The sequence below is a fragment of the Typopeltis vanoorti genome, chromosome 6 (genome assembly GCF_054136105.1).
Source record: "Typopeltis vanoorti isolate ZY-2024b chromosome 6, IOZ_Tvanoo_1.0, whole genome shotgun sequence".
Classification (NCBI taxonomy): Eukaryota; Metazoa; Arthropoda; class Arachnida; order Uropygi; family Thelyphonidae; genus Typopeltis; species Typopeltis vanoorti.
In genome coordinates, this window is record NC_143554.1 from 6,381,641 (window position 1) to 6,402,993 (window position 21,353).

At 33.4% G+C, this 21,353-nt stretch overlaps 1 protein-coding gene across 3 annotated transcripts in view; it reads left to right on the forward strand.

Annotated features, from left to right (window-relative positions):
- Positions 1–21,353, forward strand: part of LOC150105262 (polypeptide N-acetylgalactosaminyltransferase 11-like) — a 220,800-nt gene that overhangs the window by 176,442 nt on the left and 23,005 nt on the right. For all 3 annotated transcript variants that reach the window (XM_090394656.1, XM_090394657.1, XM_090394655.1), the window contains 2 exons: positions 5,104–5,205; positions 21,200–21,331. In XM_090394656.1, the coding sequence (XP_090250782.1) occupies positions 5,104–5,205; positions 21,200–21,331 (234 nt within the window). The remainder of the gene's footprint in view (positions 1–5,103; positions 5,206–21,199; positions 21,332–21,353) is intronic.

The window sequence follows — 21,353 nt, forward strand, 5'->3', positions numbered from 1 at the left end:
GTGGGGTGAAGAAAGAGCAAAAGCAGGTATAATGATTATGGTACATAAATCCCTAAAGAACAATATTGTATATTACAACTATTTGAATGAAAGACTAATAGAAATTAGACTCAAGACATTAAGAGGCCACATAACAATAATTGTTGCGTATGCACCAGAAGAGGGAAAAGAAGAAGACAGTAATATATTTTATAAAGTACAGAATGCCATAGATAAAACAAACAAAACTGACTATTTACTGCTAGCAGGAGACTTAAATGCCAGAATAGGAAACAAAAAATACAAAACAAACATAGGTAAATTTGGCGAAGATACATGTAATCAAAATGGTCGCAGATTCCTCGATTTTGTCATTTATAATAATACGAGAATAATGAATTCAATGTTTAAACACAAGGAAATACATAAATATACTTGGTCAGCCAGAGGATACAAATCAGTAATTGACTACGTTATCACAAATTTTAAATTAGCAGAGTTAATTTTAGACGTAAGAGCATATCGAGGCTTTGAATTAAACTCTGATCATTATATGGTATCAGCAAAAATTCGTTTTAAACCAAAGTGGCTAAAATCACATAGAATTGAAAATTCTTACCAGCCAAGCTACAAAATTTCTTCATTACAGAATCCTCAAGTTAGACTACAATATCAAAAATGCACAAACTTAAAAACAGAAACCACACATGAATCAAGTGACAGAAGATGAATGGGAAAATTTGAAACAAATTCTCACAAAAGCAGCAACAGAAACCTTAGGAATAAAGTGCAAATGGATTAGAAAAAGAGGACTACGAGACTGGAACAAAGAAATAAAAAATATAATAGGACAGTTATCAGAAATGGCAAAATCCCAAAACAATAGAAGCAGAAATAGAGTATAAAAGAAATAGTGCAATTGCAAAACGAGGAGTAAGGAAAAAACATAGAGAAAGATGGAACAATTTCGTAACAGAACTGGAAAAGGATTTAGTTAAGCCACAACCCAAAACCTATAAAGTAATAAAATACATGAATAAAGAAATAAAAGAAAAGATAAAAATACAAACAATAGATTTAGAAAAGTGGGTGACCTATTTCCAAAATCACTGGACAGATGAGAACAATGAATTAAAATTTTATAAGACAAAGAATGACCTAATAGAAAATATCACAATGTTAGAACTGAAAAATATAATAAAGAAGATGAAAAATAGGAAGACGACTGGAGAAGACAATATAAATATAGAACTATACAAAAATGCAGGTGAAAAATTTAATGAAAGACTTTTGAAATTTTTTAATATGGTTTGGATGTCTGGAAAAACCCCTAACTCTTGGAAAAAAGCACTGGTCATCCCAATCTATAAAAAAGGAAATAAAGACAATTGCAATAATTATAGGGGAATTAGCCTGCTGAATACAGGATATAAAATATATGCAGGAATATTAAAAGAGAAACTAAGCAGCATTGTAGAAAACAAATTACTAGAAGAACGAAATGGTTTCCGCAAAGGCTGATCCTGCATAGATTCAATTTTTACTTTAAAATTATTAATAGAAAAGAGAAGAGAATTTCAAAAAGAAACACACATGGCGTTTATTGATTATGAAAAAGCCTTTGGCAAAATTAGTAGACAAAAATTGTTTAAAATATTAACCGATTTAAACATACCAAACCAACTTTTACAATCTGTTCAAGAAATATATATATAGGAAATAAAATAGTAGTTAAATTAGAACACATCTCAGAATGGAAAGATATATCAAGAGGAGTACGACAAGGATGTACCCTCTCACCTCTGCTTTTCAATATATATATAAATGAAATATTAACAATCTAACAGCATAACCCATATGGTATACAAATGACCCTGCAAATGAAGATAGATACACTACTATTTGCAGATGATCAAATAGTATTAGCTGCATCAGAAGATGACTTACAAAGATCATTAAAATCATTAAATGATATCTCAGAGCAATATAATAAGACAATATCCAAAGAAAAAACAAAAATAATGGCATTCAAAGGAGAAAACCCAATAAGAAGTAAAATAGTGATAGATAATAAAATACTAGAACAAGTAAACACTTTCAGATACTTGGGATGTGATCTATCATACGAAGAAGAAAAAGACATAAACACTAAAATATCAAACTTTGTCCAAGTAAATGGCATAATAAATAATATATTTAAGCCATCCCTGGTACAAAAACACACTAGAATCAGACTATATAATGTCTTGTCAAAACCAACTCTACTGTACAGAAGCGAAACATGGACCATGAAAAGGAAAGATGAAAAACGAATTCAAACAGCAGAAATGAAGTTCCTCAGGAAAAACAGCTGGATATACCAAGTGGGACCACAGAACAAATGAAGAAATCTTACAATCCCTGAAACTAAAACCAATTAATTACTACATAAGACAGTATAAACAAAAATGGCTAGAACATTTAAATCAAATGGACAACAGCAGACTACCAAAAATATTATACAGATACAAAATAAGTGGAAAAAGAAGAATCGGAAGACCAAGAAAGAGGTGGCATGAGACCGGAACAGGCCACATGGCCTAAATTCCATGTTAGGAAGAAGAAGAAGACTTTACATTTGATATAGTTAGTCATCGGTATCTTAGTTCTTACCATACCTTATTATGATAAAATTATTATATAGGTTAACAGAATAATTCTTATGTTAAGAACAAGGGTAAGCCATACACTGTCATTTATTTTATTTTATTTATTTATTTATTATTTTTTGGGGGGGGGGGAATTTTTCCAAGTCATTTGACAGGATGCCACATAACTTGATTTTTAAGTTGCATGATATGGGTTTGAAGTTCCTAGGACATATTGCAAAGGTTGTGAACACATCTCAGAGAATTGTGGCAATGTTGAGGAGAACATTGACCATGAGAGATAAAAGTGTTCTGGTCCCATTGTATAAAGCTTTGATCAGACAACATCTGGATTTCAGTGCTCAGATCTGGTCACTGGGATTTGAAGGGAATGAAGTAACCTTGGAGAGGGTGCAGAGACAGATAACAAAAATGATGTCAGGACTTACAATGTTGGTTATGAGGATAGTCTGAGGGCATGTGGACTGCAGAGTTTGATGGATAGAAGGCAAAGGGGGGTATAATCAAGACATTCAAGCTGTTAAAGGATTGCTTTTGTATTAACACTGAGGATATTTTTAATATGGTAGAACCCTCTCGGGAAAGGAACAAGGATAAGAGCCCCCTCCCTGGAAGTAGCAAAAGGAGGTGGTGAATAAAAGGATAATAAGTTTTTTGCATGGAACATGGAATGCATTGCCTGAGATGATAGAGTTTGTGTTCATCCGTGTTGACCTCCCACAATGAGTCTGTGATTCCATGGGGGGGGGTCAGGAAAATAATAATAATCATCATCATGTAGTGCTCAGATCTAGTCATTGGAATTTGAAGGTGATGAAGTAACTTTGGAGAGGGTACAGAGATGGATAACAAAAATGATATCAGGACACCGTACAAAGTTTATTATGAGGATTGTCTGAGGGCATGTGGACTGCAGAGTTTGATGGATGGAAGGCAAAGTGGAATATGATCAAGACATTTAAGCTGTTGAAGGGTTATTATTATCATATTAACACTGAGAATATTTTTCATGTGGTAGAATGAGGGAAAGAATCAAGGACATGGGGGCCATCCCTGGAAGTTGCAAAAGGTGATGAGTAAAAGGGTAAGAAGTAAGTTTTTTTTTTGCATGGAGAATGGTAGGAGCATGGAATGCATTGCCTGAGAGGGAGGTGAACGTGCAGACTGTCGATAATTTTAAGGAGTGGTATGATAGACTTTATGTTGACTAGTGTTGACCTCCAGTGATGAGTCTTGTGACTCTATGGAGGTAAGGAAATAATAAGAAAAAGAAGAAATATGTATTATTTGTAGAATTTTTGGCTAGTTTTCCTAGCAATTGTCAATTAATACAGTTGAAAAGAAATATACACAATAAGAACAACACTTAAACTGCATATGCCTATCAATGCATGCTATCAACTGCACAAGGATAACTTCATCTACAAATATTAGAATTCAAAACAATAAGTTTATTTAAATAATTACAATATTAAGAAATACAGGAAAGAGGAGTGTTATTTAGGATGACCTCACAAAATTGGAAAATTAAAGGCAATTGTTTTTGTTTAGGTTTGAACTATGAATGTGAGCATTACAACTTTCTTTATATAATCTTTTGAAAAGTAATAACTTTTGTGTAGTACTTTAATTTTGTTCCAACGAATTCTGTGTCTACTGGATAATACATGTCCTTTGTTATTTATGGGTAGACGAGTTGTTCTGATCAGCTGCATCTAGAAGAACATCAGGAGTATAATTTACTTCAGGTGTCTGATAAGTCTGGTTTAGCCAGTCATGCCTTATCTCCAAAGCATAGAATTCATTGGAACAAAACTAAAGTACTACACAAAAATTATTTTCTTCTTGAAAGATTACATAAAGAAAGTTTTGAAGTTCACATTCAGTCTGAACCTCAACAAAAAGAATTGACTTAAAAACTTTCCCAATTTAGGGAAGTCATCTTGAGTAACAGTCCTCATTCCTGTCTTTCTTAATATTGTAATTATTAAAATTTATTTCTTTAAATTCTAATATTTGTAGATGGAGTTATACTCCTGCAGTTGATAGCATACATTGTCATGCACTTGTAATTTGTGTTGCTCTTATTATTTTCATCTCTTTTCATGTGTATTGACAATGGTTAGGAAATCTAGCCGAAAATTCTATAAATAATAAATGTTTTTTATTTTCCTAACTTGAGTGTTATTCTGTTACTGTATAATTTTATCATTATGTTGTCTGCTTACGTTCCAATATTTAGATCTAAGTACTTCATTATTTTCAGTAACACAGTGATCATCAATTAATGTTATTAATGACATGGTGTATAAATGATTATTAGTTTATAACCTAGTCTTTTATTTGTGTAGACAACAAATAATTGCTATCGAAGAAGATTGTACTAAGTATATATTTATAAACATTACTTCAAAAAAATAATGCTTTAGTAAGTTATTGTCTCATTATACATCTTTGTCTTTAACTCTGAGTTTAGATCCAGTTAAAAAGAACAGATTTGTGTATAGAGGCAGAAGATGATGTAACAACAAAAGGGTCTCTTCTAGTTCTGAAGAAATGTGCAATGATAAAAAGACAGGTATGTTTTTTTCCTCACATTTTGTACTTTTAGTTTATATATAGATAAATGAGAAATACAGAAAAGAGCAATAAAATATGTTTTCCCAAGTGCAAATAGTTGGTGGTAACTAAGGTTAAGAGGGAGCAGAAAGAATGAATGAAAGAAATGTTTATAATAGATGACAGTAATGATTTAAATGGTTGAAAACACAGTGTGTGTGTGTGTGTGTGTGTGTGTGTGCGTGCATGACAGAGAGAGAGGGAAGATATATGAAAGTAATATTAAAAAATGTTGAAAGGGAAGATTGTGTGAATGGTCAACATATTATGGGAGTGAGCTGAAAAAAGACCTGGAATTGTAAAGGACTGGTGACATTAGGGGGAATGATGTTTGAAAACGAATGTGAGGTATCTCATAGTCACCTTTCCACTAATGCTTCCGCAAATTTCTGCTGAACCTCTTATAAAACTAATGGGCACATTTCTTCCTCATCCATTTGAGTATCACATTTTTGTTTTTATACTGGTTTAAGTCTTGGAAATCATCATATAATTTGACATAGAAGGCTTCTATTCTTCTTATGATCTTTTTTTTGACTTACCGTATTTTTCCGTGTATAAGATGAACTCCACTTTTTCGAACCCAAAATTAAGAAATCAATATTTTAAACATAAAACAGAACGCATTTGATATTTTTTTAAATATTCAAAGTATATTTAGTAATTAGGTAATATTTTTAAGATATATACTAAGAAATTATGCATCACTCTCAGTTCTGGGCATATCATTTTCTTCATCACTATTAGTTCCAGACGTATCACTTTCTTCAACTGCATCACTGCTGTCTTCTGAGTCACTGTTTATATATATATATAAGATCATCCTCAGTTCTATCTATGGCATTGCTGATTCCACATTTCTTGAAGAAAAACAACCACCTCTTGCTTGATCCATTCCATGAGTTTAGGACCCATTTGCATTCCTCAGTAATGGTTGTTTTTTTTTTACTCTTCTTGTTAGTGTCAAGTTATTACCTACTTTTTCTGATGCTTTTTGCATCAGAGCTTGTTGATAGAAATATCTAGTGGCTGTAGCTGACCTTTAAGTCCTCCAGGAATGAATGTTAGCTGTGTTTGCAAATCCACTGCAACCCTTTTTGTCTTTTCTGTTAAATGTGCTCGGAACTGATCAACCATGAGCAGAGCTGGCCTCTTCGAGAGCCCTCCAGGTCTTCTGGACCAAATCTTTGCAAACCAAATAGCCATGCTCTCTTCATTCATCCAGCCGTTCTCATGAACTTGGATATGAATGCCAGGTGGTATTTAGGATACGTTTTCCTCTTAAAAATGAGCATAGGAGGCAGTTTGATATCATCTGCAGAGCATGAAAGGACAGCAGTATGGTGTGTCTTTTCATGACCACTTGAAATGTTTTGACCCCTTTCATATCAACAGTTCTGTTGGAAGGCACATCAAAATTGAGAGGCACCTCATACATGTTTGCAATCTGACTTGGTTCAAAAGCATGCTTTCTCTGAAGTTTTATGACATAGGAGTAAAATTGTTTAATTTTATCCTCATTAGCTGGTGGCATTTTCTGAGCTAATCCTTCTCTTCATGAAATTGAAGCACCATTTTGCCTTTCCTGTGAAATCAACAATTTTCATTTCTCTTGCAAACCTTTTTGTCTCATATTGAATAAGCTTGGTTGACACACATGTCCCACTCTGGCGCTGCTCCATAATCCAAGTCTTAAGTCTCTGCTCCAAGTTTGGCCATTTTTCTGGATTTCCTCTTAAGGCCCTCTTCTTTTTGGCATCTTGAGTAGTTGTTCTTCCTGTATTCTCCACTATTTAATCATACACTCAATGGGAAGAGGTCCAAACCGTCTCATTGAAGCTTTATTTCCATGTTCTTTTGCTTAATTGATGACTTTTAACTTGAATTTTGAAGAATATGACAATTTTTTTTTTATTTTCGGACATTTCTAGTGCTCAAAATATTAATGCATTAACTTACCCTGCCAACAGTTGCAGATATGAATGCTTTCAGAGTTCTGATTGGTTTATTCAGAATCAGCCGTTAATGATGTCAATCGACAGAGTTAACAAAGGCTAGTGATTGGCGGAAGCCTGTTCGCGGAGACAAGGTACTGGTAGTTTTGCCAAGGCAACCAACCGCAGGTCTCTCAACCAGTTACTCCCCGTGTATAAGACAACCCCCAATTTTTGGTCTAAAAATTTTAGAAAACAGTATCATCTTATGCACAGAAAAATATGGTATATATAAATATACATAATATATATAATAATAATATAAATATATATAAATGTTATATATAAATATATACAGTATATATTTATATATAACATTTTGCTGGCCTGGTTGCCTTGCAAAAAAAAAAAAAAAAGTACATTATTTTCAGTTAGAGACAGTCTGGAAAAGCAGAGTTGTAGAATAGGTGCCCTCCCTCGATGAGTCTTTGGACTCCCTGGAGGTGTCACATAATAGTGATAATAGTAATAATAATCTTTGTAGAGTGGAAGCAAATGAGTTTGTGTGAAGATAACCATGAAGCTAGTGAGTGTGAGAATGACAAAGTGAGGAATCTAGTCTCTCAAGCAAAAATATTGAATAGTTAGTCAAGTCAGAAAGTAAAGGTGGATGGAGAAATTAAGGGATGTTGCCATTTTTATATACTAATGCCAGAAGTATCAGGAACAAGAGGGACGAGTTTTTTGGCATTGATTAGTGCAACATTGCCAAAAGTTATAGACATTAGTGAGAAGTGAGACTTGGCTGACAGCTAACAGCATTTGTTGGTTGTACAGTGATGAGTATACTCAGTAACTCAACTATTTTAACTGCTTCCATCTCCTCGTGACTATCATCACTCATTAAGGTTAATCTTCCATAGTCATTCTTTCTCTTACTTGCCACATAACGAAAGAACTCTTTGGGATTTCCTTTGGCCTGCTCAAAGTGACTATAGTATAGGTCGAGTGATTATTATCAGGCACTTCAACTATGGAGATACAGACTGGAAGGAAGAAAGATCACATTGCAGAAAGGAAATAGAATTTTTACACCTGCTGAGAGATAAATACTTAAGGCAGCATGTGATGGAGGGGACTAGGGATGGGAAAGTATTGGACCTGGCCATAGGATCAGAACAGCTATCCATTTTGTCATGAGGCAATGTTGTCAGCTATCCAAGTTGACACATTGCCTCAAATTGGTGAAAGTGACCATGCGGTCTTCGCTTTGGAAATTGTAAAACATGAGGAATATTCTATCAAGAAGGGGTATTTATGGAACTACAAGGCAGGTGATTATGACATGCTTAGGAAGAAGTTTAAATCTGTACCATGGCATGAAACACTGCAGGGATATAGTTAAGGTTCATCTAGAGGAAGTAGTATTAAATTGTATACCTCAGGTAAGGAGGATTAATCGGGTAGGAGTTAGATGAATGAGTAATATCATTAAGCACGAGCTGCAGAAGAAGAAAATACCGTGGAAGGTATATAAAGTTTGACCAGCAAACTCATGAACAGTACAAGGCTTAGACAAGAAAGGTGACCAGCATGGCAAGGAAGGCAAAATCAGATTATGAGAAGAATTTAGCAGAGCAGGCCAAAGGAAATCCCAAAGAGTTCTTTCGTTATGTGGCAAGTAAGAGAAAGAATGACTATGGAAGATTAACCTTAATGAGTGATGATGGTCACGAGGAGATGGAAGCAGTTAAAATAGTTGAGTTACTGAGTGACCACTTTGCAAGTTACTGCTTTAACCTATTTAAATTGGTGAAAAAGAGAATTCAAGAATGGGTAGATAAAAATATAATACTGTATGAGGATCAACATGGCTTTGTGAAGGTCGGTCATGTCTTAATAATTTACTAACTTTTTATAATAGAATAATAGCTGAGTTGGATAAATGAAATGGCTACACGATGATTTTGCTGCATTTTGCAAAGGCATTTCACAGAATACCACTGAAACACTGTTATGCAAATTGGAACAAATGGGAATCGATGACACTGGTGAAGTGGATAAGAGATTGGTTGCTGGACAGATAACAAAAAGTGGTATATGGAGGGGCAGAATCGAGGCAAAAGCAGGTGACTAGTGGTGTGCTACAAGTTCAGTGCTGGGACCATTGCTGTTTAATTTATACATAAATGATATAGAAAAAACCTGAAAGGAAATATGTGCTGATGATGCAAAATTAGGTAGAGTAATAGTTAATCGAGGCAATGTGGAGAGCTTGCAGGATGATTTAAATAAGCTGTCAGTATGGGCTTTTTTGTTAATGGTGTAAATGTTAATGGGTGTCAGTTTAATGTCTAGAAATGTAAAGTTATGACTTTGGGATAAATAGATTACAAGTTGTTTATCACATTAATGGCACTATACTCCTGAAAATAGATGAAACTAGAGATTTAGGAGTGGTGGTAGACAGAGAGTTAAAGCGAAGAGGATACATTGCTAAGGGTACTAAGGTAGCCCATAAGATTACTTGGCTATTGAAGAACACATTAACAAGTCAAGATAAGGAAGTTGTAATTCCTCTATATAAGGCCTTGACATGTCCACATCTAGATTACTGGTCCCCTGGGTTTCTTGGGGATAAGGAAGTGGTGGAGAGGATTCAGAGGCGAGTGACCAAGATGGTGAGTGGCCTGTGGAATGTTCCCTATGAGGATAGATTGAAGGTGTGTGGATTGCAGAAGTTAGTTGATAGGAGAAAAAGAGGGGATATGATAGAAACATTTAAGTTGCTTGTAGGATTTTATAGGATAGATGTTTCAGCATTTGCTAGCTGGACTACAACATGAGGGTCATCCCTGGAAGTTGAATAAAGGTGTAGTCAGTAGGGGTGTGATGATTAAATTTTTTGCTTAGAGAGTGGTGAATGAGTGGAATCAGTTGCCAGAGTCAGAGTAATCTTTCTGTTAATTGGTTCAAGGAGAGGTATGATAGATTGTGTGGATAGATTAGGTCTCCTGTGATGAGTCTTTGGACTCCATGGAGGTGCCCATATAATAATAATAATAATCACTTTCAAAAATTAAACACAGAAACTTACATGAAATAAATTTAATAGCTGTAAAATTTTTACCAAAGTATCATAGGCATCTTTAGTACAATAACAACAATAAAAAAATTAATTTGGTAAAAATTTTACAGCTATTAAATTTATTTCATGTAAGTTTCTGTGTTTAATTTTTTATTTTAAGTAGCATAGGCATCTTTAGTACAATAACAGCAATAAAAAAATTAATTAAATTAAAATAAAAAAAATCAGGTTCAATAAAACTATAATGTCAGTAAGACAAATACAAATTACAGTAAGATAATAATCAGAAATGCATAAAAATGATATAATAATGTGTTCCATGATTGGAGCAGAGCTCTCACACTTCCCATCTATAAAAAGGGAAAGAAAAATAAATTTCAGAATTACAGCGGTATTTACTGCTAAGTATTCCTGGTAAGATTTATGCAAGTATATTTAAGAAAAAATGGCTAAGAAAAATTGTGGAAGGGAAGCTTGGTGAAGAACAAGCTGGATTCAGGCCAAATAGAGGTTATCAGGATCAAATTTTTACATTAAGACAAATGGTTGAGAAATCTTGGGAATATGAAAGGATTTGTATTTAAGTTTTGTTGATCTGGAAAAAAAAGTATATGACAAGGTGTCAAGAGGAACGAACCTCAAAACTCTACAGTTATATGGTCTAAATGGGACATTATATCGAGCAATACATTGTCTCTATTTAAGCTGTAAGTTAATAGTTAGAATCGAAGCAGGCACAGGAAAAGTGCCTTATGTTAAATCAGGTGTGCTACATGGGTGCACATTATTACTGTCAGACAAGGATGTACATTATCCCCTCTGTTATTCATTATCTATATAGAACACATGAAGAAAAGTGGTATTAAATCTGATATCAAAATTGGTGATGTTAATCTTTACTTTATGCGATCATGTCATACTTCTGAATAAATCCAGTATACGTCTGGAGGATTCCCTGACTAAATTGAATAACTGTAATAAATTTGGTATGAAAATTAGCAATAAAAAGACAATGAAATAGGCAGAAACATTGAAAACATCAACTTCAGCCTGAATGGTGAACCTATAGAATTAGTAAAACATTTCCTTTATTTAGGCACCATTTTTTGTGAAGATAGTAAATTAAATATGGAAATGGACAACAGAATTAGTAAACTGGTATGGTAGGAAGTTAGCTGAATAAATTTATATGGAATAAGAAAGAAAGTCAAAACACTAAATTATCTGTATACAAGATAGTGTTCAAACCAATTTTAACTTATGGATCTGAGAGCTGGGGTAGAAATAAAATACTTGGTCAAAGCCCAGAGACATCTAATATGAGAGCTCTGACAAAGATTAATGGAGTGAACAGGTGGCATCAATGGCAGTGTTACATTAAAAATGAGGATATTGAGACAGAAGTTGCCATTGTTAGCATTCAGCAGGAATGTGTTAGTAGAGGTAATCTCAGGTGGTATGGTCACTTAAACAGAATGGGAGAAGAAAGATTAGAAAAACAAGTGTTCTTTGCTAGGTTGGCATACAAAAGACCCAGGTTAGATGGATTGATATAGTAAAAAGTGCCTTAAAAGATAGAAATACGAGCTCTGATAATGTTGGAGTCTTGACAGATAACAGATTAATTCGGAGGAAAATTGTAATTGTGTAACTTATTTAGTAGACAGAAATTAGTAATTGTGTAACTTTTTCATGTAATACTATCATAATTATCCTGTACACCCCTGAGGGTACATAACTGAAATTTGATGATGATGAGAGCCAGCCTGGTTTGCTGAGTGTTTAGTGCATCTGCTGTCCAGCCAGGAGGCTGCAGGTTCGAATCTCACCTAGGGCATGGTTGTTTGTGATTGTTTTTCACCTTCATATGCTCATTCACACACAAGGATGTGTATTCCCCAACATCAGCCTCTGTGACAAGCTGGTTGGGGGTCTCCCAAAGTCACATCCTAATAATTGTAGTAGACCTTGCACCAAGCGGGACATAACGCTAGAAAGAAGAAGATGATGATGAGACAGAAGTCTATGTTAAATTCCTTCTGAGACTCCCAATAAAATACATTTTCAAACATGATTCTTTTCATAGCAAAACCACCACTTCTAACCTAACTCCACCAAAATTCAAAGCACTTCATTCTCTGAGAAGTGATAATAATAATCTTATGACAAGGGCAATGCAGCAGTAATGTAAAAATATTTTAGGAACATTTCCTTAATGCTACATGACTTCTCTACTTGTTGTCCTCTCTCATGTGATTCAACTTCAAGACAAGTTAATAAATTCATTGAGAGTATCTCCAATTGGGATGAAGAATTTAAGAAAAAACGGAAATTTTTTTATGCTCATCCATCTAGACTATATTGTCTTTCCAAGATACATAAACTAGGTGTTCCATTAAGACCAGCAGACCAAATCATGGATAATGATTTGAATAGGCTGGAATTGTGAGCATGGGAAAATGACCGTCAAGTCAATGTTGTAAGTGTCAAAGTAAATGTAAAGTATGCACTTTGGTCTGATTTGATATCAAATGTCATATTAAGTTTGGTTAGATTATGCTAGAAGAAACTGATCAGATTAGGGATCTTGGTGTTTTAGTAGACAGGAAGTTGAAGTTCAAGGACTATATACCAAAGATTGCAAATACAATTCAAAGGATAATTGCAATGCTGAAATGAACCTTGATAAGTAAAAATAAGGAAATCTTGCCTCTTTACAAGGCATTGATAAGACCTCACTTGGATTGTGTGCAGGTCTGGTCTCTTGATTTCCACTGTGATATTCTGATATAGTCGGGAATAAGAGAGAGTGCAAAGGAGAGTTTTAAAAATGCATAAAGGAAGAGAGGGTATCCTTGGAAATTGAAATGAATGCCATGAAGAAGAGCAAGAGCTAGATTTTTCTCCCATAGAGTTGTGTGTGATTGGATTGGACTGCCATTGAATGTTATGCCTGCAAGTAGTAGGTGCTGGTAGTAGGTGGCCAGAGGCCACATACTACCTGCCTGAGTCTCCCTAACTCCTTCGATGTCTCTCTTAATAGTAAGAAGAATATACAGTATTTCTCTCTACAGTATATTTTCTCTAAAATTTTATTTTAGAGAGTATTTATTTCATCTCGAGTGGTGGCAACCAGGGTGACCACTCAGCAAAAATATTTTGTACTAATTCATGCAGGAAAAAGGCACTAGATCTCAAAAAAAAGTACTAAATTTTTATTTGCTTTCGTTTCATTCACTCTATTTAGGGCATTTTACGGTATTATTACCTTATTATCATAGATGAACTCAATGTAAAACTGCTAAATTAACACATGTATAACAAATATGAAAAAGAAAAAAAGTCAAACTCATCTCACTGTAGTCAGTCATCTATGAATCCAAGAGCTGCAGTTGTCAATCATCATAATAGAAGTCTCAATTGTAACTCTAGCACTTCATGTGTATTAATTTACTATATAATTTTTAGTCTCATTTTAGTGTTTAAAATAATGTAATATTAAATTTCAGTTATTTATTATGCTACTTACATATATGCAGGGATTCCCATCCACAAGAAAAATACTGGAAGTATTTATTCATTATTTTTATCAGATTTTGCTATATTAATTAACTCTTCAGAAACAGTAAAATCTGTGGCTGATGAATGTTTCAATTTTTCTTTTGTCAAAAGGAGTCCATTCATCAAAGGAGGTTTTTGAAATTTCATTGCGTGAATCTACAGCCATTATTTTTTATAAGATAGTTACATTTAGTGCATCCACACTGTATTTCTTAGCAATTTCACTATCAGGAGTAATTGTTTTCAATAGAGTTGGAAGAATATCCATAAGCCACAAAAGCAAATTGTGTTCGGCATCCAGGGCCGTTCCGTTGGTTTGCGACTCCTGAGTGCAAAATTTTTGCCCCCCCCCCCCTTTTTTTCATTAAAAATTAAAGGATCCCGAAGTACAATAACACGTTACAAATCATTTTATTATACTGTACATTAAGAGGAATGTATATTAAAATAAAGAAAAAATACAAATAGTAAAAAAAAACTTATTTTTATGTAATAAACAAACATACTACTGTAATGTAACATGGAACATGACAAGAAAAGAAGAAGAGACACTCATAATAACTTAGCGTGCAATGGAACGTAGGATTTGTAACATCAACAAAATGGAACATGTTAGAATCACGGAACTAAGAAAGAGATCAGGCATAAAAGATATGGTAACTGCAGTATATGAAAGCAGGATGAGATAGGCAGGTCACATCGGCAGACTCAGGAATAACAGATGGACATATAGAATATCCAACTGGCAACAAGAATAAAGAGAAAACCAGTAAGACCACCTACAAGATGAGAAGATCCACTAGTGAAATCTATGGGGATAACATGGAAGAGAGAGAGAGAGGATCGAGATCGTTGAAGGTATCTTTGTGACCTGCACTCATGGAGAAATCATAAGTGAAACACAGGTCCATCAAGAAGAAAACTCAAAAGATTCCTAGAATGTTTGTTCACTGTGCTGAGAGCAGTGATTAAAGTAAGTTGTGTTGAAGCTCGTACCATTTATTTAACTACCCAGCGACTCAGCCCCTCACTGAAATCTCTCACATTCGAAGGTGACAAATACACAAACAGTTCAGTGTATTATTTATTCCCTATTTTTTTATGAATGTGTTCGATTATTTCGCCCCTAAATTGTGCCGCCCGGGTTCTTTGCACCCTTATACGGAAAGGACCTGTCTGCATCATATGCACATAATCTTAATTCTGCCACTTTAATTTATTTTTTTGACTGATATTTGGAACTGGATTTAAACAATGACATTATACCTGGTGAGCTTCTTTTAGATTCTACATTCTAAAATGTAGAATCTAAAAGAAGAATGTACAATGAAGAATGTAGAATGTCTAGATTCTACATTCTAAAATGTAGAATCTAGACATTTGCTACCATTAATGCTTATATCACAAAATTTACAGTAAGCAGTGTGTTCTTTACTTTTACCTGAATAAATCCAGGATTTAAGAAAGGGATCCTCCAACCATTCTTCTTTGAAATTTTGCTTATATGATTTTTTCATCTTTTTAGATGAGCCTTGCAAACCTGAATTTGAATCATAATTAGCATCACGTTCTCTTTCATCTGAATTACCTGTGTGAGAAGTGGTTTCTTGTGAGTTGGAAGGGCTGTCATTGATATCTTCACTTTCAATAGCTCGTTTATGTACTTTACTGACTCATACACTACACATTTTCTCCTGAGATTTAGAATCAAATTTAAATTTAGAACATTTTTCTTGTCACTTGTCCATGTTTAAAAGTAAAATCTAAATAATATTTTCGATGAAGAATTAAACAAGTTTTTGTTAATAAAATTAATAAAAACACTGGACTTCTTATAACGCGTGAGAAGTTTTGAACAATGAAGAATATAATTTCATTGGCTAATGCCAGTCGTATTGCCTGAGTACGGGATCGTGGGAGAAAGAGAGAAGACTAGCAACAGTGAGAGGGGTAGGAAAAAAAGAGAAATCGTATCTTGTGTCACTGAATGTGACATATGGGGAGGTTGGGGGGAGAGAAAAATATTCAACTCATATGTCTAACTCTCATGTTGTTATTATTATTATTTGGAAAGGAAAAATTACTAGATCTGTTGGAGAACGTACTAGAACACTAAAAATTTATAAAATGTACTAGATCTAAGTTTTAAAAGAGGTAAACCGTGAGTAGACATAACTATACATAATAAATAACGGAAAAACTCACGTAGAAATATTATTTAATGGTATAATTTTCGCCTGTGTGTCACAGGCATCTTCAGTACAATTAATTGTACTGAAGATGCCTGTGACACACAGGCGAAAATTATACCATTAAATAATATTTCTACGTGAGTTTTTCTGTTATTTATTATATGTACTAGATCTAGTACGAAAGTACTAGATGTGGTCACCCTGATGGCAACTCTAATTTTATTCTTCAACTTGACATAATTTATTAATTGTTGGGGATAGACTCTGTTTTAGATCTGCTGGAAATAGGAAATTCCCAGATTGAAATATTTGTTAAGTGTCATGTATTTATATGTATACATGAATTAAGAGAGGGCAATTGATTTTTTATAGTGTAGGGATGGTATGAATCAAAGTACAGTAAAACCCCCTTTTTTACACTTTTCAGGGGACTGATAGAAAAAAGTGTAAATAGCAGGAAATGTAAAAAAAAAACATTAAAAAAAGGCTAAAAGATGACTTACTGCTAGTATGAGTCTACATACTTGATTACAAAATTTAATAACTGAAAATAAATGAATTTACAATTACTTACATTTATCTATTTTAAAAAATCTTTAATTGTTGATTGTTTTTTGCTTTTCGGTTTTTTATTTTTTTTGACATAGCGCCTGATTGCTTTGCATTGAGTTCAATGCTTGACCTGTTTTTTACTATCGTGTTCAAAGTGGACATGGAGAGTCCAAGATCTTTTGCTAAATGCACATGTGTTCCAGCATGCCAATCTACACGTCACAGAATTGCCATCTTTTCTTCTATCGAAATACATTTTCTGTCTTTTTTTTCTCCTCCATGTTACTAACATGGATAATCCACCACTGCAACTTGAAAGCAACTTTCACACACTAAATTACGTAGCAGAAATTCTGCAATATCAATTCATACTGTGATTGAAAAATCATGGTATTGTTCATCACTACATTACTGCTGCAAGTGTGCAGGTCACCGTGATGGTGGAAACGAAACTACAGCCAAAAGCAATGCCATCTGGGAACAGAAATGTGTAGATTTCCGTAGAAATCGTTTCGAAAATCAGTATTGCCAACCAAAAAAAAAAAATGCAAATCATGAGAAATAGCGTCCACGTCAAGTTGTTAATGGTGGGAAAACAATATATCATAAAAATAGGCCTTAAGACGGGACCAACGGAAAATTATGTAAATGGCAGGAAAACATAAATTGCGGGAATGTAAAACCTGGGTTTTACTGTATATATATTTCACTATATTGGTATGTTTATGATAAATTTCGTTTTGATAATATTCCCTGATCTTTTGAATCGTAGGTTTAGAAAATTTATGAAATTTTGTGCATATTCAGTATTGAAATGCAATCTGTCAATTCAAACTCTATTGATTCATGATCAAAAATATGAATCACCTTTTTGGACAAATAAAAAAACCACCTTTCTTCCAACAGTATTCTCATATCCTTTGATGTCATCTCTCTTTGCCATGTTGACATCCACAAAACACTGGACATAGTCTACAGTTTTTTGCAAAATGACCCTTGATTCACACACACAAAAAATTAACTCCTCTAGACATCTGAGACTTAATAAAATTAATTATCAGAGCTAATTTGGGTAGCACAATAAAAAATCAAGCTGATGTTGAAAGTTTGCAGGATGATTTAAATAATCTGGTAGAATGGGCAAAAGGTAATGGATGTCAGTTCAATGTGGAAAAGTGTAAAGTTATGCATTTTGGGATTAAAAGATTACCAGCAGTGTACTACATTGATGGAACAGTACTCCAAGAGATTGATGAGGCTAGGGACTTGGGGGTGTTGGTAGATAGGGAGATGAAGTTTAGAGGACACATTGCTAAGATGTCCAAGATTGCACATAGGATTACTCGGTTGTTGAGGAACACACTGACATCCAGAGATAAAGAGGTTATTATTCCCCTTTATAAAGCGTTGATACTTCCACATTTGGATTACTGTGCTCAGGTCTGGTCACCTGGATTCCTTGGAGATAAGGAGGATTACCTCCATCAACCCTCCAGCATCTGATGGAATCAGTGCCTCAGAAAGTACAGGCCATTATTCGCAATAGCATGTTGCACTACCGACATGCTATTAGGTAGGTATCGCTAATATTTTGTCCATTAAGTGTAATAGCCTCAAAATAGAACGTGACAGTTCTCAACTTTCAAAAAAAATGAAATAAAATTAAGAATATCTGAAACCATAGCAATAAAAACACACTGCACCACCATCACTGTTTACCGCTCCTACATTATCTTTCGGGTTATGCACCTCCATAACACAAAGATGTATGCAACATTTTCCATCTATCAAAACATCATAGAAATAGCTGATCACTAATGCAGTAGGTTTTTTCCAAAATGGTTTTATTTTCACCCTGTAAATTGATATGTTTGCACTTATTGCATTTTTTATCATATATTTTATTGCAGTTTTGAAGTTCTTAGGTCTTAAATTTGTCTTTCTTATACTTAGAGTTTTAATGTACCTTTTTATGTCCGTCCGGCCCATTTTTATTTATTTTTTTTTATCCAGTTTTTATTCTCATTCTCTACTTATCCTCACCATCATACTTATTCATTATTGATTTATTTTATTTCATCATCTTGTACATCAGGTCTGAGAAATCCTAACCTCCAGGAGACTTCCTAATGATTCTACTGCCAAAATAGAAATGGTGGGCATTGATTGATACTGATTTATGATTGCTTTCGCTAATGGTCTTTTTATTACTTTCCTAATTTAAAGAGACTTGTGGCACAAGAACAATTAGTGTGTGGGGCACTCCAAAGAATAAAGCTTTGCTTATTACTTTATGCTAAAAAATTACAGAAAGGAGCTACATGAACCATAGGTTCAGAGATACTATAAGTCATCTTAATTTTCAGTTTTTTCCTACTGGCAAGACACCTACTATTTTACAAAAAAAAAAAAAAAAAAAGGCACCATGTAAACCAGTAGTACATTAATACCGTGGGTTGGCTAAGGATTTTTTTTTAAATATTTTTTTTACTAGTTTTACTAATTTGTTATTTTTTGTATTATTAAGTATTATTATTATATTGGAATGATCTTGAATAGCAGGTAGCATCAAGAAGAGCGTTGTTGGCAAATATCAGCATGGAGAATTGATAGTGAGACTTATTTGTGCATATGGCCCGACAGAAGTCTGCTAAAGAAGAAGAGGAGGAATTTCTCGAGGCTCTCAAGACGGTAGCTGACACAAAGAAAAAGTTGGTTGTTAGAGATTTATACAGTTGAGTAAGACATGATTACCATCAATATAGAAATGTTTTGGAAAAATTTAGAGAAAAGAGCAAAGCTAATGAAAGTACCTTCTGGATTTTCTTTTCGGGATATGAACTAGCCATTACTAATATCATGTTCCAACATAAAGATGTGCAGAAATACAACATGGAGAGAAGACACAATATAAGAAAAAAGTCTCCTTATATATTTTATTGTTGATAACAATATCAGGACACAAGAGTATATAGAGGATTTAAAATAGGAAGTGATACCATTCTGTTTTAAGTATGATAAAATTAAATATCATATCGAAAAGAAAATTTTAAAAAAAGCAAAGGTAAGCAGCTTTCAGAGGAACTCTACACTTAAATATACAAATGAGTTCGAAAACAAGAACTAACCATCACAGATCATTGACAGACACTGAATAAAATGTTGATTAATTCAGCCAGTGAGGCATGCTGTGAGGTCTGCAAGGATAAAGAAATTGTAACTCTGTGGTGGGCTCAGAAAGTTAAAGATGCAGTTAGGAAAAAAAAAAAAACAAAAAAAAACAAAAAAAAAAACAGTATATCTCATGTTCTTAGCAATAAGTAGCTTGTGCTATGAAAGAATACAGAAAATAATGCAAGAAAGTGAAGTGTCTGTATAATAGACTAGCTAAAGCATAGTCATTGGAAGACTTCCATAAGATCATGAAAATAAATATCACAAAGGTTGCAAAATAAGAAATTCTTCTGGAGGCTATTGAAAAATCTTAGCAATATGAGGCATGTTGAAAAGCAATTGGCTCCCAATTTTTTGTTAGTGGGAATACATATTTAATTGAAACAAAACTGGATATTTTCTGTGAACTTTAGTCTGAAATTTTTTTGTAATTAATGTAAAGAGTATAATATAAAAAGCAAAACCTTTATGTTATGGAGCACACTAGATCAAAACAGGTCTTTATGACTGCAGCTCTATTTTTTAATTAAAAATAAAATAAAAATTGAATGACATGATCATATATATTGCCTATCTTAGTTGTGTGTTTGGCAATAACAATCTCTGAAATATGGAGAGGAGATTGCAGATGATGAAGAAGAAGAATGAGTTTGATATTAGTGATAGGTAAAATACTAAAATGGAGCACTGTCGAGTTTTTTTAAATATAAAACAGATATGAATAAAGGAGTAAAAAGTGCAAATATATTAGGATACTATTAAAAGATGAGAATAAATCCAGTAATAAATGATGTAATAGGATTAGTAAATACACTGTAAATCTTGTAAAATTTAAGGGATTGCTTTCCCGAAATTGCCTCACTTCACCCATAAATTGATTTTATCTTTCATTATATATATTTCGTATATATTTTTATGTTTTACTTCCAAGGCCTTTACATTCTTTTCAGTTTCTGCATTCTAGTTTTTAATCTTTTAAATATTTTTCATTTTAAAATTTTCCAAGTTTCAATAGTTTCTTAAAATGAGAAAATTTACTATATCAGCAAAATACTGACACCATGCTAATGCAGCTAGTAAGGTCTCTCTCTCTCTGTGTGCATGCACATGTATGTACATACAAATATTTTAAAACACACTGAGATCAGGTAGTTGCATTGAAAAAAAAAAAAAGAACAGTTGCTAGGGTTCCCCCTTACTACGAAGACAAGATATTATCCAGAAAAATTTTAATGTTAAAATCATTTGAAAAATAATTCTGTGATAATAATACACTGGTAATATAAAAGATACAATTTGAAAGCCCACCAAAATAAAGTTATTTTTTATTTTTTTAATTAGTTTACCTGTTTGTTTTTTAAGTATTATATATTTCACTAGTATATATAATACTAGTGAAATATATATATATATATATATTTGTTTATTATTTTTTATTTTTTTTTTCATCAGTTGTGGTCTGAAACTGAGAAACGTGACCTGAGGTTAGCTGAACTGTTATGTTTAGATGCTGGAGAACAATATCCCAGATTAGCTAAGTGCCATGAAATGGGTGCTTCCCAAGAATGGAAATATGTAAATATGGTAAGCTAGTATTGCTATACAC